The sequence below is a fragment of the Miniopterus schreibersii genome, assembly GCF_964146895.1.
Source record: "Miniopterus schreibersii genome assembly, chromosome: 1".
In the NCBI taxonomy this organism is placed as follows: Eukaryota; Metazoa; Chordata; class Mammalia; order Chiroptera; family Miniopteridae; genus Miniopterus; species Miniopterus schreibersii.
In genome coordinates this window covers 37,612,659-37,640,333 of record NC_138101.1, presented here as the reverse complement: position 1 = coordinate 37,640,333, position 27,675 = coordinate 37,612,659, and the positions used below count along the sequence as shown (strand labels likewise).

Here is a 27,675-nt window from a genome sequence, read left to right as displayed (position 1 = left end):
CTGGCTATTGCTCTTTTGCCTTGTCGTAGTTAGTGCTTAGGAGTACAAATTTGAAGGCAGTCTTATTTCTTTTTTCCTTTGTAGATAACCTGTTCTCTTGTATCTCCATGCTTATTAGGATTCTTTAATCTTTGAAATTCAGGAGTTGTGTCTGTGCTGCTTTTTTTGAAAAATTGCAAACTTATCCAGAAATCTCATATCCCCTTCATCTAGGTTCTACAGTTGTCAGCATTTTACAACATTAGTTTCATCTTCTTCCCTGCCTTGCTTACATATATGTTCATACATATTAATTATCATTAGCCTATTCTGAACTTTTGAGGGCAAGTTGCAGACATACCAACGTGTGAGTATATGCAGATATTAATACAAGACAAGAACATAATTACCCTTCAAACATCCAGGTCAGGACATCAGCATTAATGTAACACTAGTACAGCAGGTCCTTATATAACATCGTTTCATTGTAATGTTTATGAGAAAAAAACTTGATTCCTAGCCAGGGCTACTGTCTGTGTGGAATTTGCACGTTCTCCCCATGTCTGCATTGGTTTTCTTGAGGTACTCTAGTTTCCTCCTCCATCTTACAGATGTATACATTAGGTGAATTGGCATGTCTAAATTGCTCCTATCTGATGAACGTGGGTATTTGTGAGTATGCCCTGTGATCGAAAGGCATCCTGACCAGGATTGGTTTTCACCTTATGTCCTGAGTGTTCAAGATAGGCTCTAACCACCTGTGACCCTGAGCTGGACTAAGAGAATTGCAAAAGAATGATCTTTTTAAAATTTTTTTTAATTAATCTTTCTTAAATGAATCTATAGCTCACATTTATCAAGGTTTAATATTAGAACCTTGTTTGGGGCCTTAATTTAAAAGTTTGGGGATTTGGCTTTTGTGAATAAAAATATGCCGTAAAAACTTAACTCTTATTGATATCAATTAACCTATGGTAAAATTGGTTTTCTTATAGTATGTTGTTTCACTTAAAGTCACAGTTTCCAAGGCCCTATTGATGCCATTAAGTGAGGACTTACTGCATTCCTTCACTGACTCCATGCAGATTTCACCAGCAGTTCCATCAGTGTTTCTTTTTTCCTCTGGTTCAGGATCCAGTCCAGAATCATGGCCTGTGTTTAGCTCTCCTGTCCCTTGAGTTTCCTTCAATAAGGAACCATTTCCTTAGCCTTTTTTAAACTTCCCTGACCTTTACATTTTTTGAGAAAGTACCAGCTTTTCATTATTTAGAATGACCTTCAGCCTGATGTTGCTTCATGAACAGACTCCAGCCATGCATATGTGGCAGAAATACTACAGAAATGATGCTGTATTCTTTGCACATCACATTAGGAGGTGCACAGTGTTGACACATCTATTGGTGATGTTAGTCTTGATCACCTATTCAAGTTATTGCCAGATTTCTCTAAAGATACAATTTTTCTCTTTCATAATTGATAAGTATTTTGTAGAGTGTTGTTCTGATACTATTTTAATAAGTTGTTTCTTTTCAAACCTCCACACCAATCTTAGCATCTATTAACACTCCCACCTGAATCATCAGCCATTAGTGATACCAAATTATTTTCTATTTCCTTAATTCCTCCTCTGTTAGTTAGCATTCCTTAAGAAATAGTTTTTCTTACCCTTTCTCCATTTATTTATTCAATATTTATTTATTATTTTTATGGGCTACTACTGGGTTTCTATTTTATTTTTGTGGGTTGTAATCTTTATCATTTATTCTGATACTCAATTTATGCCATATTTGGCTAGTAGATATCCTTTCAATTGGTCCCTATTTCCTTTTGTTGTGTTCCTATCATGTTTTGAATACTGTCTTATTTTTTTTGGCATAGGGAGTTCTAGGACCCCTGTCCCATCTGGAATCAATTATTTTTCCTAAGGAACCTTTTTAGTGGAGGATGGCCTTGTAGAAGCTCAGATCGGGGGGCTTGGTGTGCTTATTGTTGCTGGGATATCATTGCTTCTAGGCTCTTTTAGTAAACTGATATACAAAATAGATACACACATACCTATATATCTACACTGTATATGCACAAGCATCTATGTCTTTTTCTGTATTTAAATTTAGAAATTATGAGTTCATATTAGTACATCTGACCTCAGTCCATTTTTATAAACCCCTTAGGTAGTGAGAAACCTGGCTTCTATTATTTGCTTTCTTCTTTCTCTGACCCCACCAGCTGCCTCCAAGACCCACTGCTGTGGGAAATTTTTCAGGCAGAGACTAGTCTTCTACTTGTTCTAGAGGGGATTGCATGGGAAGTTGAATTTTTAAATTTTTAAATTTTTGGCAAAAGCTTTATTGAGATAGTCTTTACATACCATACAATCAGCCCATGTATTGTATATAATTCAGTGGTGTGCAGCCATCACCACAATAAATTTTAGAACATTTTCATTACCCCAAAAAAGAAACTTTATATTCTTAGATAGCAGGTACCTTTCATCTCCCACCCCCTTCCCTGGGCATTCACTAATCTGCTTTTGATCTCTATAGATTTGCTTGTTTTGGGCAGAGAAATTAGATTTTATGATCAATAAAGTTTCTTCCAAACCAGTTTTATAAAGTATCTAATTGAGTCATTCTTAATAATCTTTTGCTATCGTGGACTCATCTGAGAATATAATGAAAACTTAGATCTACTTTTCAGGAAATGCATATTACATACAAAATTGTATCAAAAATTAGCTGGTTCATGGACATTAAATGTTCCATTTACATATTACAGTATAACCCTCCAAAACTTGGTGGCTTAATGAAAAAATTGTTTTTTATCTCTCATGGTTCTGTGGGTTTTCTTGGCTTAGCTGGGCAGTTATCACTTGGGCTCTACATGCATTTGTACTTAGGTGCAAGCTACTGGGCTGGAGTAATTTGAAAGCTCAACTGGACAGGAAGTCCAAGGTGCTTCTTTATATATATTTGGCATCCAACAAGGGTGGCTGGAACAGTTGGGAGCTGGCCAAGCACTTTTTCCTCCACATTACCTTTCCATATGCTTAGAGTGGATTTTCTCATAGTGTGGCAACCTTGGGGTAGTGAGTCTTCATATATGGTGGCTGTCTATCCCTAGAGTGAAGATCAAGATGTTCAGGTGGAACCTGTGTATCTTCTTAAGTCATAGTCTTTGAAGTCCCAGAACATCATTTCTGCTGCATTGTTAATCAAGCAAGTCACTACGGCCAAGAGAGATTCAAGGAGACTCCATTTCTCGATACAGAACATTTGTGCATAGGAAGAGATAGAATTGATGGCAGCTATGTTTAGATGCTATTTACCACATCAAAGTTTAGAGCCTTTGACATAATTGACACACTGCTAAATTCAGTACAGTTATACTCTTTTAGGGCTTTAAGTATCATAGATTATACATTATTAACATATTCATAGTTAATTATTACACCCTGCATCTTTATCCACCAATAGCTTATTTCACCTGAAGTCCACGAGCAATAGAAAACCTGTTTTTTATTTTTAACTCCTATGTTCTTTAGATATATTCATCGTACCAAAATCTAGAGAAATGTTACACTGTCTTTCATTAGTCTTTGTTCCTTAACAGTGAAAAGCAGAAGGAGTAATAAAATGCATTTTCGGGTCAAACTTTATTTAAAATACTTATGCTGAAGTTAACCAAGTAATACGTTTTAGTTCAACATGGAATTAGTGCCATTGTTTATGAAATTGTCTTTTGCATTTTGCAGATAACGCAGGAGTAAAAAGATCTAAAGTAACACAAGAGAACAAAATACATCACAAATTAGGTAAGATTATTTCTGTCTTTTAATGTTTTCATATTATGAAACCTGTTTCTAAATATAACTTAATTTTTCTCAAGTAGGGGGGAATATTTGCGTTAATTGGCAGATAAATTAAAACTACATATTTAATTTTTATGAATTTCACAGTAAATCATCACAGGCTACCTGAGTTTCTTTATTGTCAATATGTAAATCCTGTGGCTCTCTTTCTTTGTGTCAGAGTAAGGAACACAATCCTACCTAGGATAAGAATCTAGGATGGACAATTCTATAAAATATAGTTGCTAGGTAGATGGTATCCCTGAGAACTTCACCTCCCATTTTTATCTAGTTCAGTCCTAAACGAAGCATTAGCTAGGATAGCTAAGTAGTAGGCTGGGAGCTGTGGCACGCCTGTAGAAGCCTGTGTGAGGATTAAAACTCCATGGTTCTTCCCCAAAGAGATATTTGCCCATTGAGATTCATGGGACCTCCTACCTTTGTGGAATTGGAGTGGCTTTTTAGGTTTCTTCCTGTACTTGAGGCTGTGATTGCTCCTGTGCTGTACCTGAAGAGAACTAATAGGAGTGAAGCTTTTTCTAATTGCTTCAACCACAAACTCACATCTCAGTATTTTGCGAGCCCATCTGAAGAGATACTGCTATACCTTGCAGTGCTTACTGCTTGTCTTGGAGTGGAATGATGACTAGAGTCAGGAATAGGCAAACAGAAGAAAAAAATTGTCCCTGGGCAGGGGCTACAGCAATCAGAGAGGAAGACAAGCATTATCCCTAAGAACAGTAGGCAACCTCTGATGAGCTAGAACTTTTATAGTAGATGGACAACAGTTGACAAAAGAAATATGAGCAGTATCAGAGGTCCAGTTATAGCAGAGGAGACTTTCTGGTACTAGATTATTATAATTTTTGAGTTTAAAAGTCAGCAAATGAACTGAATGTAAAAATAGTCACTGTTGAGAGCTCAGTTAGTAGCTGGTGTTGACAAGGAAGAAATTACTCAAAGCAGAAATACAAAAGATGAAAACCATGAGAAAAAAAGATATCCAATGAAAATAACATTGGAGACAACAGACAAAAACATACAAATAATAGGATCGCCAGAAAAAAGAAAACTTCTCTGGATTAAATATAAGCTTGAATCTGCAGTTTGAATGAGTTTACGAACTGGCAGACAGAATTATTGAAAAAGATACACCTCTATACATAAGTGAATAAAATTCCTAAATTTTAAGGATAGAGAGAGGTTTCCATATAGAAAGAAAAAGTTAAATGACTAGCCTGCCTATCTGTGTAACAATTGGGAGAATAAAGTAACATCTATAGTCTACTTTCAGAAATATATTACAATCCGTTCAATCTTATAACTACCCAAGATATTTTTCTTTTTGATAGTTGAATTTATTTTCTAGATAATGCAGGGTTGAAGTTTGGTATCCTCCATGTGAAATACCCATGTTAGACATTCTAACCAAGTTATCATATAAATCAGAGTCGAGTCCAAAGAGATAAAACAGTAGTGAGGAATGATTCTTGAAATATATGTGGTTAAATTTAAATAATGTGCATTTGTTTTCTATTGCTCTATACTAAATTACCACAAATTTAGTGGCTTGGACAACCATGTTTTATTATCCCATGATTCCCATGGAGTAGGAGCCCAGGCACAGATTAGCTGGGTCCTCTGTTCAAGGGTTTCACAGACTGCAATCAAAAGTGTCAGCCTTAGCTGTAGTCTCATCTGAGGCTTGGAGTCCTTTTCCAAGCTCATGTGCTTGTTAGTACAATTTAGTTCCTTGAAATTGTAGGACTGAGTTACCTGTTTTCTTTTTGGCTGTCGCCATGGGCTACTGTTTTTAGCTTCTAAGGCCACCTGCCAGATGACTCTTTTCATAGGCCCCTCAGTATGGCAGCAAAGTCACCAAGGAAGACTTTCTCTCTGCTTCTGCTAGATAGTGTCTTATATGTATAATATCATGTATTGTCATATATATAACCCTAATGGAATCACAAGAGTGATTTCCCATCACCTTTGTCATATGCTGTTGATGAGAAGAAAGTCACAGGTCCCATATGCATTCTCCAGGAGGGGATTATACAAGGGCCTAAGCCAATGCTGATTACTGTAGGGTGTGTCTACTACTTAATGCTAATGTGATTTGGGCTTTATAAGTGCTAAGTCAGGATTTTTGTAATAGTACTTTAAAAATCCAGACTATCTTAAAAGTTGGTATGGTGGGGAGGAAAATAGGGGCAGAAAAGGGGTAATAAAAGTGTAGTAGTCCAGCCCTGCCGGGCGTGGCTCAGCAGTTGAGCGTCAACCTAGGATCCAGGTGATCGGGGTTTGATTCCCTGTCAGGGCACGTGCCCGGGTTACGGGCTTGATCCCCAGTGGGGGGCGTGCAGGAGGCAGCCGATCCATGACTCTCTCATCATTGATGTTTCTATCTCTGTCTCTCCCTCTCCTTTCCTCTCTCTGAAATCAATAAAGATATATATATATTTTAAAATGTAGTAGTCCATTCTTATCCACAGTTTCAGTTATCTGTGGTCAACCATGGTCTGAAAATATTACATGGAAAATTTCAGAAATAAAGAACTCATAAGTTTTAAATTGCCTGCCATTCTGAGTAGTTTGATGAAATCTTGTGCTGTCCTGCTTCCGCATCCAGGATGTGAGTCATCACTTTTGTTCAGGGTATCCATGATGTATACATTACCTGCCTATTATTCACTTAGTAGCTGTCTGCGTTATCAGATCTACTGTTGTGGCTTTGCAGTGCTTGTGTTCAAGTAACCCTTATTTTACTTAATAATGGCTCCAAAGTGCAAGGATGGTGATGCTGGCAATTCGGATAATCAAAAGAGAAGCTGTAAAGGGCTTCCTTTAAGTGAAAAGGTGTGTATGTATAGGGAAAAACATAGTATATATGGTGTTTGGTACTATTCATGGTTTCAGGCATCCACTAGGGGTCTTGGAAACTACCCAGTGGAAAAGAGGGGACTACTGTAGTTTAAAAGTTTCATTTTATCAAATGAGAAAAAAGAGAGGATAGCATATCTTTGTAAGGAATATAGTTTTTATATAACCACGAAAAAAATAAGAGTTTGATTTTCAAGTGTCAGGAATGGGAAGGTAATCAATATTAGTGTGAAAAAGCACAGTACAACTTTGAAGTAACCAGGAGAGAGGGAAGAAATGGTCATTTGATCAAACCAATAAAAATTAGAAGAATCACTAATATAACTTGTAAATATAAAGTAAGATGGAATAAAAGAAAGCTTGTTACACTAAATAAATATTAATGAATTGAATTTCTCTCATAAGATACTCAGATTTAGTTAAATAATACAAAACAACCTATATGTTTGTAAGAAACACTTAAAATAAGTTTTAATAGAAAAAGTTGTCAAAGAATTAGGTAGGTTAATGTAAACAAAAATAAAATAGTAGTGCAATTTTAATATTAGGCAAAGTAGAATTTAAGGTTAAAATAAAAGTGTTGAGCAGTGGATAGAAGAACATACAATGATAATATGAATAATTTTTGAAGAAAGAAAAGTCAAACGACTTATCAACTAAAATATATAAAGAAAAATTAAGAAAAAGCAAGGAGATTTTCTTTTAAACAATACAGTTAGACGGAGACTTTGATAAACCATTTTTAAAATTGGACAACTCTAGCAAACAAAAAAATAATAACATAGGAATGTGATTATATAGCCAACTTAGTATATAGAACTTTGAATTGTTCAAATAAAATGAGTGGATATATGTGTTACATGCACAAACATGCACACGTTTACACATTTCCTATTCTGAAGCATTTAGATGGTTTTCAGTTTAATTTTTTGTTTTCTATTTCTATTATAAACTGTGAATATTTTTGTGAAAAAACTCATTTTCTAGAAATGAAATTTGAGTCAAAGAGTATTATAGGTATTGTCAAATTGTCTTCAATTACTTTACATTTCTACCTAAATATATGAGAGTTCCTGTGTACCTTTACCATTATTAACCCTAGGTATTATCAAGTTTTTAAATCTTTGGCAATCTAGTAGCCTAGTTTTTCATTGGCATTTCTCTATTAGCACAAATATGTCTTAACATTTTGTTTTTCTAGCGTTTTGTCTAGAAGCATTATTCGTGTTCTAGAAGGTAATATCAATCTTTCCACTGCAAAGTATCATTCAACTAAACATTTATATGTCTACATTTTTGTCTAATATTTTTATACAGTATTGCCCTCCAACACACCAAATGTGCGCAGGACCAAGAGAACACGATTGAAACCTTTGGAATACTGGCGGGGGGAGCGAGTACATTACCAAGAAAGGGAATCAGGTAAAATTTACTCTTTAATGTCTGAGACTAAAAAATAATCATGAGGATTTCTACAGTTTACTTGTATATATTATGTGCTAAGCACTGTCCTACATATTTACATCATTATCTGATTTAATCATCATCTCCCCTAAATGTAACAAGAATAGATTGAAATCCAGATTTCTCTAATTATTATGGAGATGCTAATTTCTTTTTCTTTTTGGTAGTAATTTGAGGTGTGGGGCTTTATAGAGTGTTACTATTTCAATACTATGTAACAAGATTTCTAATTGCATAAAATTAAGCATAAATCAGAACATGAGAAAATTATAACAGGCAAACATTAAGTATTCCTCATTATTAGTCTCATTCCATTTTGTCATCATATATTTCTACAGAAATGGTAGAGGGTGGGCAAGAAAGTAGTCAGTGTTATCTTGAAGTTACTTCTTCTCTTTGATGGATAAATCTAAGTCAAAGGACTAAACTCAGATGTAGATTACTATAAACATTTCATTGCTTTCCTTTTGTTTGTTTGTTTATTATAAACCTCCACCAATGACTGTTGCTTTCAAGCAACAGAGGTCATTTTATCATTTTTTTTCCATTTAAGCACTTAATCAATGCTTCTAGGTTTACGATAGTAGAGACATTAGTGAAATGGGCTGGTATTTTGTGTTATTTGAAGTAGTAGCTGTAGAATATAGTAATGTATTCTTTTGTACTTTGTAAGGAAATTGATGTAATAATTTAAAGAGTTCTGCTTTAAAGTTTTCACTTTCCCAGGTATGATACTTTGTCTTTTTTGTTGTTAATTTCAGGAGGATTTGTGATTGGTGGAATACTTTCCCCAGAAAGAGTATCATCTAAAAGGAAGGCCAAAGGAGAAACGAAAAAAGTCAAGCAAACAGTTAATAGGAAAAGGATCTGTCTTGATAACAATGAAAGAAGTATGAGCTTATTTTTGAAAGTAACGTTTAGATTATTTTATAAATAACTGCTTTGAAAAGTAGCTTTTTGCTAATCTTGAGATTTACCTATGAAAACTTAAGGTGTTAGATTAAATTCACATAGAGGGAGGAAGGGGAAGAGAGAGAGAGAGAGACAGAGACATCAATGTGACAGTGAAACATTGATCGGCAGCCTCCTGCATGCCCCCTACCGGGGATTGAACCTGCAACCTGGAAATGTGCCCTGATTGGGAATTGAACCAGCAACCTTTCTGTGCAGACGATGCCCAACCAAATCACACTGGCCAGGGTGGGTAAATTCACTTTTTTTTTTTTTTAAAAAATATAGCTTTATTGATTTCAGAGCGGGAAAGAGAGATAGAAACATCAATGATGAGAGTCATTGATTGGCTGCCTCCTTCACTCCCCCAACTGGAGATTGAGCCCGAAACTTGGGCATGTGCACTGACGGGGAATTGAACCATGACCTCCTGGATCCTAGGTCTACGCTCAGCCGCTGAGCCACGCCGGCTGGGGGGTAAATTCACTTTTTAATGTCCACTTTTTCCCTCCCAAATTTTGAAAGTAAACTAATTTTTTTTCTTTTAATTTTTAGATTCTTTAATTTTTAAAAATTTTTATTTTTTATAAATATATTTTTATTGATTTCAGAGAGAGGAAGGGAGGGGAGAGAGAGAGAGAGAGAGAGAAACATCAATGATGAAAGAGCCATTGATTGGCTGCCTCCTGCATGTCCCACACTGGGGATCGAGCCCAAAACCCGGGCATGTGCCCTAACTGGGATTTGAACTGCAGTCTCCTGGATCCTAGGTTGATGCTCAACCACTGAGCCACTTTATGGCAGGGCTTTAATGTATTTTTTCAATTACAGTTGACATTCAATATTATATTGGTTTCAGGTCAACAGCATAGTGGTTGGACATTTATATGACTTAAGAAATGATCCCCCTGATAAGTCTAATGTTCACCTGGCACCATATATAGTTATTACAATTTTATTGACTATATTCCTTATGCTGTACTTTACCTCCTGTGACTAATTTGTACTTCTTAATCCCCTCACCTTTTTCACCCATCCCCTCAATACCCCCCTTCACCCCTAACATGGTAACAGTTTGTTCTCTGTATCTGTGAGTCTCTTTCTGTTTTGTTCATTTTTTTTAGATTCCACATGTAAGTGAAATCATACGGTATTTGTCTTTATCTCTATCTAACTTATTTTACTTAGCATAATATCCTCTAGGTACATCCATGGTTGTCACAAATGGTGAGATTTCATTCTTTTTTTTATGGCCAAGTAATATTTGATTGTATATATGTATCACATCTTTTTTATCCATTGGCCTATCAATGGACATTTAGGTTGCTTCCATATCTTGACTATTGTAAATAATGCCACAGTACTATAGGGGCACATATATCTTTTCAAATTGGTGTTTTGGATTTTTTTGACTAAATACCTAGAGGTAAAATTGCTGGGTCATAACGTAGTTCTGATTTGTATTTTTTGAGAATCTCCCATACTGTGTTTCATAGTGGCTGCACCAGTTTGCAATTCCACCAACAATACATGAATGTTCTCTTTTCTCTATGGTCTTCCCAATACTTCTTGTTTGTTGATTTATTGATGATAGCCATTCTGACAGGAGTGAGGTGGTATCATTGTGGTTTTATTTATTTATTTATTTGATTTTGAGAGTACATTTATTAAAGCTGGAGACAGTGAAACAAGGAAATGCCTAGGATAGAAGAAGCAACAGGAAACTAGGCAGGGCTGCTTTGGCTCTCTAGGAACGTTATGAGAAAGAACTGTGCCAAGACGGAGCTGCTCTCAGCTCACTGGAAAGCCAGAGAAAAGGAGGCCTTAGAGACTGGTTCAGGAGGCTAGCCCTGGACAAGCTGACACTGCCCATTGTTCCCATGGTTGCAAGGCTCCTGGGAACCCTTAGAGTTTAAGAGAAAGAAAATTTACTTGAAAAGGAGATTTGAGTGGGTGTGCCCCAAGGAGAGCATGCCTAATTGTGGTTTTAATTTGCATTTCTTTGATGATTAGTGGTGTTGAGCATCTTTTCATGTGTCTGTTGGCCCTATCTGTCTGATTCTCTGGTCATTTTTATATTGGATTTCTTGTGTTTTGCTATTAAATTGTATGAGTTCTTTATAAATTTTGGGTACTAAGCCATTGGAAGTATCATTGGCTGGTATCTTTTATTCAGTAAGTTGTCTTTTCGTTTGGTTAATGGTTTCCTTGGCTGTGCAAAAACTTTAGTTTGATGTAGACCCATTGGCTTATTTTTTGTTTTGTTTTGCCTACTTGAGGAGACATACCCAAAAAGTTGTTACTAAGGAGGAAGTCTAAGAGTTTACTGCCTATATTTTCTTCTAAGAGTTTTATAATTTTGTATCTTATGTTTAAGTCTTTAATCCAGTTTGAATTTGTTCTTGTACATGGTGTAAGAAAGTGGTCTGGTTTCCTTTTTTTGCATGTATCTGTCTAGCTTTCCCAACATTATTTTTTGAAGAGACTGTCTTTACTCCGTTGTGTATTCTTGCCTTCTTTGTCATAGATTAATTGGCCATAGAGGCATGGGTTATTTTTGAAGACTGTACTCTGTTCCATTGATCTGTGTGTCTGTTTTTATGCCAGTAGCATGCTGTTTTGATCACTATAGCCTTGTAGTGTAGTTTGATATCAGGTATTGTCATATCTCCAATTTTGTTGTTCTTTTTCAAGATTGTTTTGGCTGTTAGGGATCTTTTATGGTTGTATATATATTTTAGGATTGTTTGTCCTAGTCTGTGAAAAATGACATTGGCTTTTTGATAGGGATTACAATGAATCTGTAGGTTGCTTTGGGTAGTATGGACTTTTTAAAGATGTTAATTCTTCCTGTTTGTGAGCACAGTATATGCTTCCATTTATTTGTATGTGTTTTAATTTTTTTCTTCAATGTCTTACAGTTTTTTGAGTCCAGGTCTTTCAACTCCTTTGTTAAATTTATTCCTAGGTACTTTATTTTTTTTGATGCAATTGTAAATTTAAAAGAATTTCTCTTTCAGATAGTTCATTATTGGTGTCTAAAAATGCAACTGATTTTTGAATATTATTTTTGTATCCTACTAATTTACTAAATTCATTTATCATTCTAAAAGTTTTTTGGTAGAATCTGTAGATTCCTCTATATATAGTATCATGTCATCTTCAAATAATGATAGTTTTACTTCCTTTTGAATTTGGATGCCTTTTATCTCTTTTTGTCTGAATGCTGTGGTTAGGACTTTTAGTACTATGTTGAATAAAAGTGGTGAAAGTGGACATCCTTATCTGATTTTAAGGAAAATGCCTTTTAGCTTTTCACTGTGGAATATGATGTTAGCTGTGGGTTTGTCACATATGGTCTTTATTGTGTTGAGGTATGTTTCCTCTATTATCACTTTACTGAGAGTTTTTGTCATAAATGGATGCTAGATTTTGTCAAATGCTTATTCTGCATCTATTCATATAATCATATGATTTTTATCTTATATTTTGTTTATGTGGTGTATCACATTAATTGATTTGCAGATATTGAATCAACCTAGCATCCTAAGAATAAACTCACTTGATCAGAGTATATGATCTTAATATATTTCTGAATTCAGTTTGCTAATATTTTGTTGAGGGTTTTTTAAAATCTATGTTCATCATGGATTCATCATGGATATTGGCCTATAATTTCCTTCCTTCCTCCCTTCTTCCCCTCCCTTCCCCTCTCCTCTTCCCCTTTCCCCTCTCCTCTTCCCCTTTCCCCTCTTTCTTTCCCTCTCTCTCTCTTTCTCTCTCTCTTTCTCTCTCCCTCCCTTCCTTCCTTCCCCCTTCCTTCCTTCCTTCCTTCCTTCCTTCCTTCCTTCCTTCCTTCCTTCCTTCCTTCCTTCCTTCCTTCCTTCCTTCCTTCCTTCTTTTCATTCTTTTTCTTTCTTTCTCCTTCCTTCCCTTCCTCTTCCCCTTCCCCTTTCTCCTTCCTTTTCTCTCTCTCCCTCCCTCTCTTCCTCCCTTCTCTTTCTTTCTCTTCGTTTCTTCCTTTTCCATTTCCATTTCTATTTCCATTTCCATTTTGGCATCAGGGTAATACTGCCCTTGTTGAAAGAGCTTATGAACCTTTCCTCCTCGAATTTTTTGGAACAGTTTGAGGATAGATGTTAATTCCTTTTCAAATGTGTGATAAAATTCATCTGTGAAGTCATCTGGTTCGGGACTTGTTTGTTGGGAGTTTTTTTGTTAATTTTGGTTAATTATTTGTTTTTTTGGTTAATTATTGATAGTTCTTGATTTAGTTTTGGAAGATTGTATGTTTCTAGGAATTTATACATTTCTTCTAGGTTGTCCAGTTTGTTGGCATATTATTATTTGTAGTATTTTCTTATAATCCTTTGTATTTTTGTGGCGTCAGTCGTCACTTTGCTTTCATTTCTAGCATTTCTAATTTTATTTATTTCGGTCTTTTTTTTTTTTTTAATGAATCTAGTTAAAGGTTTCTCAATCTTGTTTATCTTTTCAAAAAACCAGTTGTTTTTTTAGACTCTGTTTTGTTTATTTCCACTCTGATTTTTATTATTTCCTTTCTTCTATTCACTTTGGGCTTTGCTTGTTCTTCTTGTTTTTTTTAGGTGTAAGGTTAGATTGCTTATTTGAGATTTTGTTTCTTGAAGTAAGCCTATATTGTTGTGAATTCCCCTCTTAGAACTGCTTTGACTGTGTCCCATAGATTTGAGGTAATTGTATTTTTATTTGTCTCAGGTATCTTTTGATTTCTCCCATAAACTCATTGTTAACCCATTCATTATTTAGTAGCATGTTATAGAGTCTTCATGTGTTTGTATGTTTTTAAGTTTTCTTCTTATAATTGATTTCTAGTTTCATACCACTGTGATCAGATAAGGTGCTTGATTTGATATGGTTTCAGTCTTCTTAAATTTATTGAGACTTGTTTTGTGGCCTATGATGTGGTTGATATAGGAAAATTTTACAATGTTTACTTGAAAAGAATGTGTATTCTGCTTCTTTCAGGTCAAATGTTCTAAAAATATGAATTATATCTATTCCATCTAATGTGTCATTTAAGACCACTGTTTCCTTGTTGATTTTCTGTCTGAATGATCTATCCATTGATGTCAATGGGATGTTAAAGTCTCCTACTATTACTGTATTACTGTTGATCTCTCCCCTTATATCTATGAATATTTGGTTTATATATTTAGGTGCTTTTACATTGGGTGGGTATATGTTTACAAGGGTTATATCCTCTTGTTAGATTGATCCCTTTATCATTATGAAATGTCCTCTTTGTCTTTTGTTATATCCTTTGTTTTAAAGTCTACTTTGTCTGATATAAGCATTGCCATCCTAGCTTTCTTTTCATTTTTATTTGTATGAAATGTCTTTTTCTGTCCCTTTACTTTTAGTTCATGTGTGTCTTTCCATCTGAAATGGGTCTCCTGTAGGCAGCATATGTATGGGTCTTATTTATTTATCTATTTAACCACCCTGTCTTTTGATTAGAGAATATAATTCATTTTCATTTAAAGTAATTATTGATAGGTATGTAGTTATTTCCATTTTATTAATTGTTTTCTGATTATTTTTGTAGTTTTTTCCCTGTTTCTTTCTTCTTTTTCTCTTGCTCTCATCTCTTGTATGTTGACGACTTTCTGGGGTTTTGTTTATATTCTTTTCTTTTTATTTCTTGTATATCTCCTGTGGATTTTTGGATTGTGTATACCAAGCTATGTTTATAGCAGTCTTATTTTAAGTTAATAGTTGCATAAGTATGAACACATTCTAAAATCACTACTATTTTTAATTTGCTCCCTCCACATTTATGTTTCTTATTATTTTTATTTCTTTTTTGTGTATGTTTGCGTGTGTTTCTCAATTTGTTATTGTAATTATACATGGTCTTCCAACTTTTGCCTTTTAACTTTTGCACTAGCTTTATAGTTGGTTGATTCATTGCATTTATTATATGTGTGTTTCTGTCAGTGAGGATTTTTTCTTTTTTATATTTTTATTCATATTTTTTATTAAAAAAATTGATAAGAAATCCCTTTAACATTTCTTGTAAAACTGGATTGCTGGTAATGAATTCCTTTAGCTTTTACTTGTTTCGGAAGCTCTTTATTTCTCCTTAAATTCTAAATGAAAGAATTACTGGGTAGAGTAGTCTTGGTTGTTGGTTTTTGCTTTTCCATCACTTTGAATATTTCATGCTAATTGTTTCTGTTGAGAAATCAGCTGACAGTCATATGGGAGCTTACTTGTATGTAACTATGTGCTTTCTTCTTGCTGCTTTTTAGATTCTCTTTTTGTCTTTAACTTTTGGCATTTTAATTATGTGTCTTGGTGTGGGCCTTTTTGGGTTTATCTTGTTTGGGACTCTGTACTTCCTAGATTTGTATGTCTGTTTCCTTCGCCAAGTTAGGGAAGTTTTCAGTCTTTTTTTTTTTTTTTTTAAATATATCTTTATTGATTTCAGAGAGAGGAAAGGAGAGAGAGAGAGATAGAAACATCAATGATGAGAGAATCGTTGATCGGCCGTCTCCTGCACGCCCCTTACTGGGGATTGAGCCCACAACCTGGGCATGTGCCCTGGCTGGAAATCGAACCCTGATTGCCTGGATCCTAGGCTGATGCTCAACTGCTGAGCCATGCCTGGCCGAGCTTAAGTCATTATTTCTGAAATAGGTTTTCAGTCTTTTGTTCTCTCTCTTCTCCTTCTGGTACCCTGGTGATGCTTGATGTTGTCCCAGAGGTCTCTTAAACTGTCACCTTTTTATTTATTTATTTATTTATTTATTTATTTATTTATTTTTCTTTTTGCTGTTCTGATTGGGTATTTTCTACTACTTTGTGTTCCAAATCACTGATTTGACCCTCTGATTCATCTAATATGTTGTTGATTCCATCTAAGTAAAATGTATTCTTCATTTCAGTTGGTGTATTCTTCATTTCTGACTGATTCTTTTTTATGGTTTCTGTCTCTTTGTGTAAATTCTCACTGATTTTATCTTTTTTCCCCTATTTTATTTAATTCTTTTTCTGGAGTTTTGTCCTATTACCTATCATCCATCTATCTATCTATCTATCTATCTATCTATCTATCTATCTATCTATCTATCATCTATCAAAATATATCTTTATTGATTTCAGAGAGAAGAAAGGAGGGAGGGAGAGAGAGAGATAGAAACATCAATGATGAGAAAGTCATTGATCGAGCCCGCAACCCGGGCATGTGCCCTGACTGGGAATCGAACCCCGATCGCCTGGATCCTAGGTCGATGCTCAACCGCTGAGCCATGCCCGGCTGGGCCTGTTACTTCATTTAGGACATGTTTCTTTGTCTCTTCATTCTGGCTGCCTCCTGCTTTTTTTTTTGCTTTTTTTTTCTTTTTCTTTTTTTCTTTATTGTTGAAAGTATTACAGATGTCTCCCATTTTTCCCCATTGACCCCTTCTACCCCACACCCACCCTTTTTTTCCCTATATATCAGGTAGATCCTCTAAGTTTCCTAGTCTTGGCTAGGTGGTATTATATAGTAGGTATTCTGTGGGGCCCAGTGGCGCAGTCTCCCTGCTCACCTTAGCTGGTTGCTCCAGGTATGTGCCTTGTGTGTGTTTATGTGCCTTTATATTGTAGTTGAACCTAGATTGCTCTTGGCTTGTCAGTTGGTGGGATTGACGCTCTGGCTGACCGGCTGTGAGGAATGACCTTGACTATAGCTGACAAGGTGTTGTGTGGGGTCTGACCCCACAAAGTGGGATTCAGTGTAGCAGGGCTCTGGTGCCTGCTGAATCTACCCTTTGGGTGTGTTGTTTATGGAACTAATTGTGTGGTGCTCTGGTGTTGTCTGAAACCAGCCACTGGGTGTGTTGGTTCTCGAACCTCTCGAGAGGTATTCTGGTGCAGGTCCAGGTCAGCTGTTACCTGTGCCCTGCTTGGAAAGAGCTATAGTGTGATCTGTAATTGGTAGCTGCTTATGCTGAGCTTGGAGACACCAGGGAGAGGCTATGCTGCAAATCAAGGCCAGCTGTTACTGGTGCTAGGCTTCGAGCCAGCTGTCACTGGTGCAGGGCATGCCAAGGCCAGCCACTGCTTGTTTGTGGTTTTTGGACCTTTGAGAGATTTTAGAGAAGTCCCCAGCACTGACTGAGACCAGTTAACTTGCGTTGAACAACTGCTGAAAAGGTTTCCGCCTGGCGCAGGAGTTGGGTGGGTTAGGTTTTCAGGGAATCACCAGGGTGGGAGGAGTAGTGTTAGCCAGGTTAATGGAAACTCAGACTTGGCATCTACCTGCTCCTGTGGGCTGTGTGTAGGGTGGGCTCAACAAAGGAACAATGGGACTTTTGTCCAGAGAGAGTTGCCCCTCCAGTCCTTGCCCTGAAGCCAGACAATTGATTTTCTTCTCTAATGTCCTGGGCACTTTTTGCATTGCTATCTTTACTCTGGAGCTTAGGGAAAGTGTTTGTAAATAAGTGAATGCATGTTTGGGTTTGCATGGGTCTCCAGTAGCCCTCTGTCTCACCCAGACAGAATCCCAACTGATGTTCATAGATAGATATTGTGGGAACTCACTTTCCTGGCACTGGTGCTCTAGACTAGCAAGCCTAGTGTGGGTCTGGGTCCTCTCACTTCTCAGGGGTACCTCCACAGCTGAGATATACCTCCCCATTTTTAAATACCACATGTGGATATGGGACCCGCCTGTTTTGTGTCTCCATTCCTCCTACCAGCCTCCATATGGCTTCTTTTCATATCCTAAGTTATAGAAATTTCTGTTCAGCTTGTCTTCAGGTGGTCCTCCAGGGTGGCTGTTCTATAATTTAGTTATAATTTTGATGTGTGCTTCAGGGTTGGAGAGCACAGCACTTATCTACTCTGCCATCTCGACTGAAAATCTAAACTGATTTTATTCTTAAAAACAAAAATCATTAATAGCATAGTGTAAAATATTTCCACACTGGTAAATAGCCTTGTCAAATGAAACTTACCTTTTCAATGCCCAGGTATGGTTAAAATAGACTTTTTGGTGAATTTTTTCTAAAGTGTATTGCATAGTTCCAGCTCTCTTAGAGAATATGCAAAACCATTTAACTTCTTGATTTGTTCAAGAGTTGTCATGTTACAACAGGCATACAGAAAATAAGAAATTTAGGATGTTTGCTTCTATATTAAATCATTATTGTTTTGGAGTTACTGTTTATCAGAATGGTCATTTATAAATAGACAGAGAGTGTTATGCCTCTGGCAATTTTCCTTTACAACTTGTCTACAACTGTATTTCATACCAGATTAAAAAAATATATATGTGTGTGTGTGTGTGTGTGTGTGTGTGTGTGTATCTTTATTGATTTCAGAGAGAGGAAGGGAGAGGGCGAGAGAGATAAAATCATCAATGATGAGAGTCATCATTGATCGGCTGCCTCCTGCACGCCCCCAACTGGGGATGGAGCCTGCAACCAGGCATGTGCCCTGACCGGGAATCGAACCTTGATCTCCTGGATCCTAGGTCAGTGTTCAACCGCTGAGCCATGCCCGGTTGGGCTCATACCAGATTTTTTAAATTGAAAAGAATTTTAAGTAAGCAGTTTGTATTTCAATTGTGTTCTTTTGCAGAGAAAGAATTAGTTGTAGATCTGAATATACCTCTGGGAGATCCTTTGCAACCAACGAGGGTAAAGGATCCGGAAACAAGAAAGATGATTCTGATGGGTAAGATCAGGAATATTGAAAATGCTTAATTTAATAGCTAATAAGTACGAACTCTACTGGCTTGATGACTGGCCTGTCTCCTTTCTCTTTCTAGCTCTTTCAGAGCCAAAGTCCAGTAGAGGGTCTAATTCCAGTAAGCAGTTCATATGAGGAGTACTCTGGGGGAGCATTGATAGTAAACAACTTTCAGGGAGCATTTGTCATCTGGAATACAAGTGCTACCATCAAGAGTGTTGTCTTCCCCAGTAGGTCCAGGCCTTTGACCAGGACACATGGGGACAAGGGCAGGTAATGGGGAACTGTAGCAAGTTAGCTGGCAGACACTAGGATACATTCTTACTATGAGACCAGGAAGAGATTGCGGGCAGGATTTAGATAGCCTTTTTGGCAGTGCAATTCCAATAATGGTACCTGGGACATAAAACCTTTCATTGGAAGATTAAGAAGTGTATCAGTCAGCCAACAGATGCCACGCTTAACCTTAGGGTTGACACAGGTCATAGAAACCTTCTGTTGTACTGAATAGGCATTACACAGTTAGTGTCTTGGATGACCATGGGAGATCCCAAGGGATGTTCATAGTGTGGTGGGAGTAAGGTAGGGGACAGTAAGGTATTTACCAACTGGGCAGTAGTTATATATAGGAAATATTTAAATGTTTTAACAGCTGTTATGACTGTCTCAGTGAGTACCAAGGACTATTTTTCCTAAGTCATAGGACAAATAGGTCCAACTAGAAAGGCTATCAGTACTCACACTTAAAATTTTGGCTGTGAAATAGGTTGCATTTGACTTAAGTAACAAAGTTGTTTCTGTATTCAGATTATTGGGTAGCAGAGGTAGAAGTACGGAGAATTTTGTTTAGTGTAGTGTCTTAATTGAAAACATTGCTGTACTATACCAGGTTAGAAAAGTTGTGAGTGTTGTTAGGCGTTCATCACTTTTGTCTGGTTGTTGAGTCCATGTATTTCCTGTATCCTATAATGAGGGATTACTAACATTCCCAAATATCCAAGGAAATAGTTGGAAGACGATAGAAGATTGTATTAATCATAACTGGAAAGTTTTATAAGTAAAAAAACTCAAAAGGAAGATAGTAATTTGTGGGCAACAGTTAGAACTCTGGTTACTTAGAGTCTTTACCCGATAAATAAAAATTTTGTTATTTAATAATCAGTGAAGCAAATGCAAAGGACTCTATTGGCATGATGATGATATATTTGTATTATGGGTTATGTTAAACTTTTTAAATATATGTGTCTTTTTTGTTTTTTAGCTACTTTTGTTTTTCATTTGTGCTATAATGAAAATAACAATAATAGTGCCATTATTATTATTATTATTAATAGCTAAGATTTTAATATTTACTTTGTGCCAGTGCTTTAAATACTTTACACAAATTAATTCATTTGATACTTATAACTCTAACATAGATGAACTATTGTTTTATAGAAAAGGAAATGTAGGCATAGAGAGAGGGTGAGCAACTTGGCTAAGGTTACACAGCTTGTAAGACAGACAGAATTTGACATCTGGCATTCTAGCTCCAGAGTCAGTGATCTTAATCACTTTTGTCTAAGGCAGGTTTATATCTCAAAATGACTATTTTAATTATGTGTGTATATGTTATATTATTTAGCAATTTCATTGTATTGCTTTATATTTATATTAATATTTTTTCCTTAGAGCTTTTAAAGCCACGAGATACATATACATTTTCAGTTGAGCATGATGAGTTGAAAGTATATAAAACATTGGATACACCCCTTTTTTCTACTGGAAAATTGGTATTAGGGCCACATCAAGAAAAGGGAAAACAGCATGTTGGACTAGATACCTTGGTGAGTATATTTCTCCATATATTTCTGTTTTGCTATTGGTACATTTCTATTTTATTGGACATGATGAGGCATTAAAAATGCTATTTCCTTAGAAATGATATCATCTTATAGTGCACAGGTAATTTTTTTGTTATATCTGTTTAGAGTTAGTCAACCAATAGTTATTTAATAGTTCCTTTTCAGTGTATAGCACTGTAACCTTGAGATTCAGAAGTTTAAGGAACGGTCTTGACTTAAAAGGATCTTAGAATATTGGTTTGCACAGAAGTCATTAGAATTTTAGAGCTGGAGGGGCTTATTAGATTTGGTCTAAATCTCACTTCTTCGATCATGCAGTTTAGCAATAAAGAGGTTAAAAGACTTCTTCCAAATCATGTAAGTAGTTAGCAGTAGACTGAGAATTGGGAGCTAGTTGCTTCAATAAGTATTAAATATTATATTACTGTATATAGTAGTATTACTGGCTGAAGATGTAATGAGATTCAAGGTGAGTGAGTCTCTGTCTCTCTGTGTCTCTCATTGGAGATACATACACCTGCAATATTGGTCTGATATATATATGATATTTCTGCATTTTGAATTTGAAAATTATAGAATTTGAAAATCACCAAATTTTTAAAATGTTTAATATTATGCCAGCATTTAAAAAATATTACATCTAAGGCATATTTTTCAGTAAGTAACATTTTAGGAACCTTTGAAATCATGGGTTACTGGGGTATCACATTCAAAACAGTTCTTTTTACTGAAAAAATTAAAGCAAGTTGAAAAAGGAGAAAAAGAAAGACTCTTGAGTTTAACGGTGAAGGAAGGCAAGGAAAGGAAAAGGTGCACATGAGAGTCAAAGAGTAACATTACTACATCAGTATAACTAGAATCTAGATTTAAAATATTTTAAAACACTCTTTAATCCAATCTTAAGATGTTATAGTTCTCCAAGTGTTTTAATTAAAAGTAAAAATAACACATTTAACTCAAGTAATAAATGATTCCTGTGTAATCATTAAGGAACAATTAATGAAGATAAAGCATTATGAAATGTCATCATTGAGCTAATAGCAGTAACTTATTAAACTTTAATGCCTTTATTATACAAAAGGAAATTTGAATTGTAAGTGCTTTGAAAGTACTTTGAAAGTGTATGGCTAATATTCAAAGGAATCCATATTAAAAACACAGGATACTTTGTAATTACTGAATTAGTGGAAATTATTGGAAACATATTTGTACCCATTGACCTAAATCTCAGCTCAGAAATAGTTCCTAGGAAAATAAAGGAAAAGTTAGGGAAGCTGAGCCTATGTAGGCATTCATTCTAACATTGACAGCAATTGTAATACTTAGAAACTGTTGTGTGCTACAGGAAGAAAACGGTTATATTTACATTTGACTTAGTAATTAATTAAACCATTATATGATAATAAGCAGTTATTTAGCACTTACATGTTCCAGGTACTGTACGAAGCATTTTTATATGAGTTTAAGTATATATTATTTTGAAGAATAGCCATATAAGAAGACCTTGAGAATGACATTTAAGTAAACTGTGCAAAGTAAAATATTCTATTTTTTTCTGACTACAATTTAAAAATGGAATGACAGAAACTTGAAGGAACTATAGCAAAATAATGTGTTACTGTGATTATCATTGATTTTTATTTCTTCTAAATATTGCTTTAACTTTTTATTAGTTGAAGTCTTTTTTAATAATAAGGGGAGTAATTTTACATTTCTTAAATATGAAGCACACTTTTAAATATAGGGGTTTTTTTTGTTTTTGTTTTTGTTTTTTTTATCGTCACCTGAGGATATATTAATTGAATTTTAGAAAGAGAGGAAGGCGGGGGGGGAGAGAGGGAGAGAGAGATAGAGACATTGATGTGAAAGAGAAACATTATTGGTTGGCTCCCTCACATGCCCTGACTGGGAATCAAATCTGCAACCTTTTGGTGTACAGAATAATACCCCAACCACCTGAGCCACCCAGCCAGTGCCTAAATATAGGTTTTGGAGGAACAAATTAAAAAGGGATAAGATGGAGAACTAGCATAGGTCATTAAATATCCCTTCAAACTTAGTGCTAGAGAATCTGTATGGTAGAGAGAGAAAGAGAGAGGGAAGCAGTAGTAGATTAGCAAAATTCACACAAGAACTAACAAATTAACTATGGGAGATTTCCCAGAAGACAAGAAGAGATTAAGAAGTAGTAAAATATAAAAGTTAAGTGATGTGTGAAGAACAGAAAAAAAGCAGGAGAAGAGGGGGAAAAACACAAATGAGCAAAGCATAGAAATATTTGAAAACGACAATAAATGTTCACAGAACTAAAAAACAAAACCAAAAAAATGACAGCAACTCGCTTAGAAGAACCAGATTTTTTTCTTTAAGTTTCCAAGCTTTTTAAAAAACTATTTTTATTGATCTCAGAGAGAGGGGAAGGGAGAGGGAGGGAGAGTTGAAACATCAATGATGTGAGAATCATCATTGATCCGCTGCCTCCTGTACGCCCCGTGCTGGGGATTGAGCCCGAAACCCATGTGCCCTGACTCGATCCGCGTGAATCGATCCGCGATCCTCTGGATCATAGGTTGATTCTCAACCGCTGAGCCACGCCAGCCGGACAGAACCAGAATTTCTTAAAGAAATATCTGATTCCAGGCCTTCAACTGAGCTTGGAATATTTTTATTCTACCTGGTAGAAAACTATCAAAGACCTTTATGATTGGGTCATAAGGACTCAGGATCCAACTTGATGTTCTCACTGGACAAAGATATGAAAACTTGAATATTCACCCCATCACAATTACAAATAACTACAGAACAACCATCATTCAGAACCGCCTGAAATCTGACTGAATGGAGACAGTGAACTGCTGGTCCCACACCCATATATGGTGGATAAAAATTGGGAAGTACTGGGCATGCTAAGGCCAGATGCTACTTGTTTGAGAGATTTTAGGAAAATCTGAAGCATGAGCTGAGACAAGCCATTCGATGGAAAAGCTACTGGAAGCAGTTTGGGTTGCCTGTATGTTGGGTGGAGCAAGGCATCATGGACTCACCAGTGTGAACCAGGTGGGTGGAGTATCAGATACGGTACCCACCTGTCAGCTCTTTGGCAGGAGGGCTCATCAAAGGAACAATGGTCTCTGCCAGCACTTCTGCCTGGGAGAATGCTGCTTGCCCTAATGCAGGATACTTCAGTTCCACCCCATAGGTCTCTGGTGCTTTTCAAGTTGCTGCTCCAGCTCTGGAGCTCAGAGGGAGTGAGTCAAAGTAAGTCCCTGTTTGGGCCCTTTAAGAGGAACTGCCTGGGACTTCAGCAGCCCTCCATGTCCCTCAGCCTCAATCCCCACTTGTTTTTACAGCCAGAAGTTATGGGGACTTCTCTTCCTGAAACTGTAATCCTTGGCTGGGGTTCCTGGTGTGGGGTTGGGACCCTTCACTCCTCAGGTAGGACTCTGCAACTGAGATATTCCTCCTGAGTTTTATCAGCCACACATGGATTTGGGAATAGCCTGTTGTGCATCCCTGTACTTCCTACCAGTCTTGATGTGGCTTCCTTAATTCTCTCGTTGTAGGACTTCCATTCAGCCAAATCTCAGGCAGTTTTGAATGATGGTAGTTTAGTTGTAATTTTGACATTTTGACTGGAGTATCTATACCTCTTGCTAAGTGGCTTCAGGCCCAGCACTAACAGCAGCTGGTCTTGGTTCACAGCTTGGCCTGGCCTGGTACCTCCAAGTCCAGCACAAGTAGTAGCCATGCCAGGTGGCCCCAGGCAGACACAGGCGGTGGCTGACCTTGGCTTGCACCTCCTGGGAAGCCCTAGAGCTTCAGACTATGGCCCAGTGGACAATGTCAGACCATGTTGAAGCATCGCCACCCAACCACCTCCATAAGCAACACACTCAAGGGGGTGGACTCAGCGGGCACCACAGCCCACTGAAGTAAGTCCTGCTCTGTGTGGTTTCCCCTACACAGCTGATCCATGGTGGTCAGAGGTCACAGCCAGTCTTTACAGCTGATCAGTATGGCAGTAAATCCATTCCACTGATGTACCCACAGCAATCAAGGCACAACTATAGCCCATGGGGGTGCACCTTGAGTGCCCAGCTTGGGTGATGGGTAAGGCCGTGCCACTGGACTACATCAGGCCACTCTTCCAAGCCTGGGAGAGGTAGCAGCTCTACCTAGTACATGGAAACAAATAGACAAAAATGAGGAGTGAAACATGTCCCAAATGAAAGAACAGAACAAAACTCCAGAAAAGAACTGAGCAAGATGGAGACAAGCAACCTACTAGATGCACAGTTCAAAACACTGGTTATGAGGGTGCTCAGTGAACTCAGAGCTTCAGCAGCATAAAAAGGACCAGTTTGAAAAGAAGAATACAGTAACTGAAATAAAGAATACATCACAGAGAATCAACTTTACAGTAGATGGTGCCAAGAATCATATCAGCAATTTGGAATATTAGGAAGCAAAAATACCCTATCAGAACAGGAAAAAAAATTAGGATAGTGTAATGAGCCTCTGGGACAACTTAAGGGTACCAACATTTGCATCATGGGGGTGCCGGAAGCAGACAAGAGAGAGCAAGAAATTGAAAACCTATTTGAAAAAATAATGACACAAAACTTCCCTAACCTAGTGAAGGAAATAGACATACAAGTCTGGGAAGTGCAGAGAGTCGAAAACAAGATGAACCAAAAGAGGCCAAGACACATCATAATTAAAATGCAAAAGTTTAAAAACAATATTAAAAGCAGCAAGAGAAAAGCAGTTATTTACTTACAAGGGAGCTCCCATGGACTGCAAGCTGATTTCTCAACAGAGACTTTATAGGCCAGAATGGATTTGCAGGAAATATTTAGTGTGATGAAAAAGAAGGACCTACAACCAGGATTAATGTAATCAGCAAAGCTGCCTTTTAGAGTCAAAGAACAGATACAGAACTTCCCAGTCAAGAAAAGGCTAAAGGAGTTCATCACCACCAAACCAGTATTACATAAATGTTAAAGGGTCCTCTTGAAGAAGGAGGAGGAGGGGGAGGAAAAAATATATATGTAAAAATATGAACAATAAATGCATCTCTATCAACATTTGAATCTAAAAAAACAAATGAACAAGCAGAATAGAAACAGATTCATAGATACAGAGAACATTTTGACAGTAGCCAGGTGGGAGGGGGTTGGGGGGATGGGTGAAAAAGGTAAAGGGATTAAGAAGTACAAATTGGTAGTTATAGACATAGTCATGGGGATGTAAAGTAAAGCATAGGGAATATAGTCAATATTTTAATAACTGTCTATATGTCAGATGGGTGCAGGATTTATCGGGATGCTCACTTAGTTATGTAATGTCTAATAGCTGCAGTGTACACCCGAAACTAATAATGCATGTCAACTGTAATTGAAAAATAAAAATGATTTTCAAAAACTTGAATTTCAGTAAGAATAACTTAGTTCTATAACCACTGGGGTGTACCCCTGAAACTAGCATGATATTATATGTAATTGAAAACTTAAAAATGATTTAAATTTTTAAAAAACAACTTCAATGGATTGATACACATCAATTATCCAAATCCATGAATTTGTAAGACTACTACAAAAAGAAAAACTAGAGGAATACTACTAGAATCGAATAGGTAGAGGTGAAAAGTGAAGTTTCTTTATTTCACTGTTGGAGAAATCTAGGAATCCAACTCCTTTTGACAAGTATGGTACGTAAAGGGAAATAGCCCAGGCCAGTTTGGCTCAGTTGGTTGGGCACCATCCTGTGCACCGAAAGGCACATGCCCGGATTCCTGGCTCGATCCCCAGTATAGTGTGTGCCGATTGATGGAGGAAGCCGATTGATGTTTTACTCTCACATCAATGTTTCTCTCTTTCCCTCTCCTTCCCCCTTCTCTAAAAATCTCTAAGAAATATCTTTATTTTTTAAATTGGATCCCAATTTAAGCAAACCCTTAAAAATGTGACATTTAAGAGATAATTAGAAATTTGAATAGTGACTGGGTATTTGATATTAAATATTTATTTTTAGGTGTGATGGCAGTGTTGTGGTCATATTTTATAAGAGCACCTGATCTTTCACTATACACTGGGATATTTACAGATGATTTATGTTGATGGGCACTTCAAAGTAATGTGGAATGGGGGAAGTAAAGAGACTCTGAATATGGCTGGTTGTTAGTGTTAGATATTCATGGGAGTTATCATTCCATTAGGTATTTCAAAAGCCTTCTTAGTAAACTGATTGCAAAAATGTGGTGTGCTTTGAGAGCCAAACTGAATAAATAAAATAAAAACACCTAGCCTGGCTGGGTGTGGCTCAGTGGTTGAGCATCGACCTAGGATCCATGAGATCACGGTTCGATTCCCAGTCATGTCCAGGTTGTGGGCTTGATCCCCAATGGGGGGCATGTATGAGGCAGCCTATCAATCACGACTCTCATCATTGATGTTTCAACTCTCCCTCCCCTTCCTCTCTCTGAATCAATAAAGATATATTTCAAAACAAAACCACCTAGAAATATAGGGTGTCCCCCAAAAATGTATACACACACTGAATAATTATAAAGGAAGTGATTTTTAAAATACATTTCATTTTCAAAATTGAGCTTTCAGCTGTTAAAGTGTGTATACATTTTTTTGGGACACCCTGTATGTGCTTGACTTTCTGGGTAGTGTTACTACATTTTGTCTTTTAAATTGAGGCAAAATATTTTTAGATAAAAAAATATATTTGCTTTATTAAATTTTAAAATACCTTTAGAACCACTACAAGAGCTCTTTTCCTACTTAGGGAATTAGTATATATAGTGGTTAAGAACATAAATTTAGGAAAGTGCCTGAGTTCAAATTCCAGCTCTACCGTTTACATTGTGACCTTGGAAAGTTAACCCCTCTGAGCCTCATTTTTTTCTTTGAAAAGCTATAAAATAGTACTGGTCTCACATTAAATGAATAAAAGTAAAATGCTCAGAGCAGTGGCTGGTGT

The 27,675-nt window shown here is 36.5% G+C and overlaps 1 protein-coding gene across 2 annotated transcripts in view; it reads left to right on the top strand.

Moving 5' to 3' along the window:
* Positions 1–27,675, top strand: part of CENPC (centromere protein C) — a 72,841-nt gene that overhangs the window by 41,796 nt on the left and 3,370 nt on the right. For both annotated transcript variants that reach the window (XM_081141734.1, XM_081141733.1), the window contains 5 exons: positions 3,731–3,790; positions 8,024–8,128; positions 8,932–9,060; positions 18,731–18,826; positions 20,513–20,667. In XM_081141734.1, the coding sequence (XP_080997860.1) occupies positions 3,731–3,790; positions 8,024–8,128; positions 8,932–9,060; positions 18,731–18,826; positions 20,513–20,667 (545 nt within the window). The remainder of the gene's footprint in view (positions 1–3,730; positions 3,791–8,023; positions 8,129–8,931; positions 9,061–18,730; positions 18,827–20,512; positions 20,668–27,675) is intronic.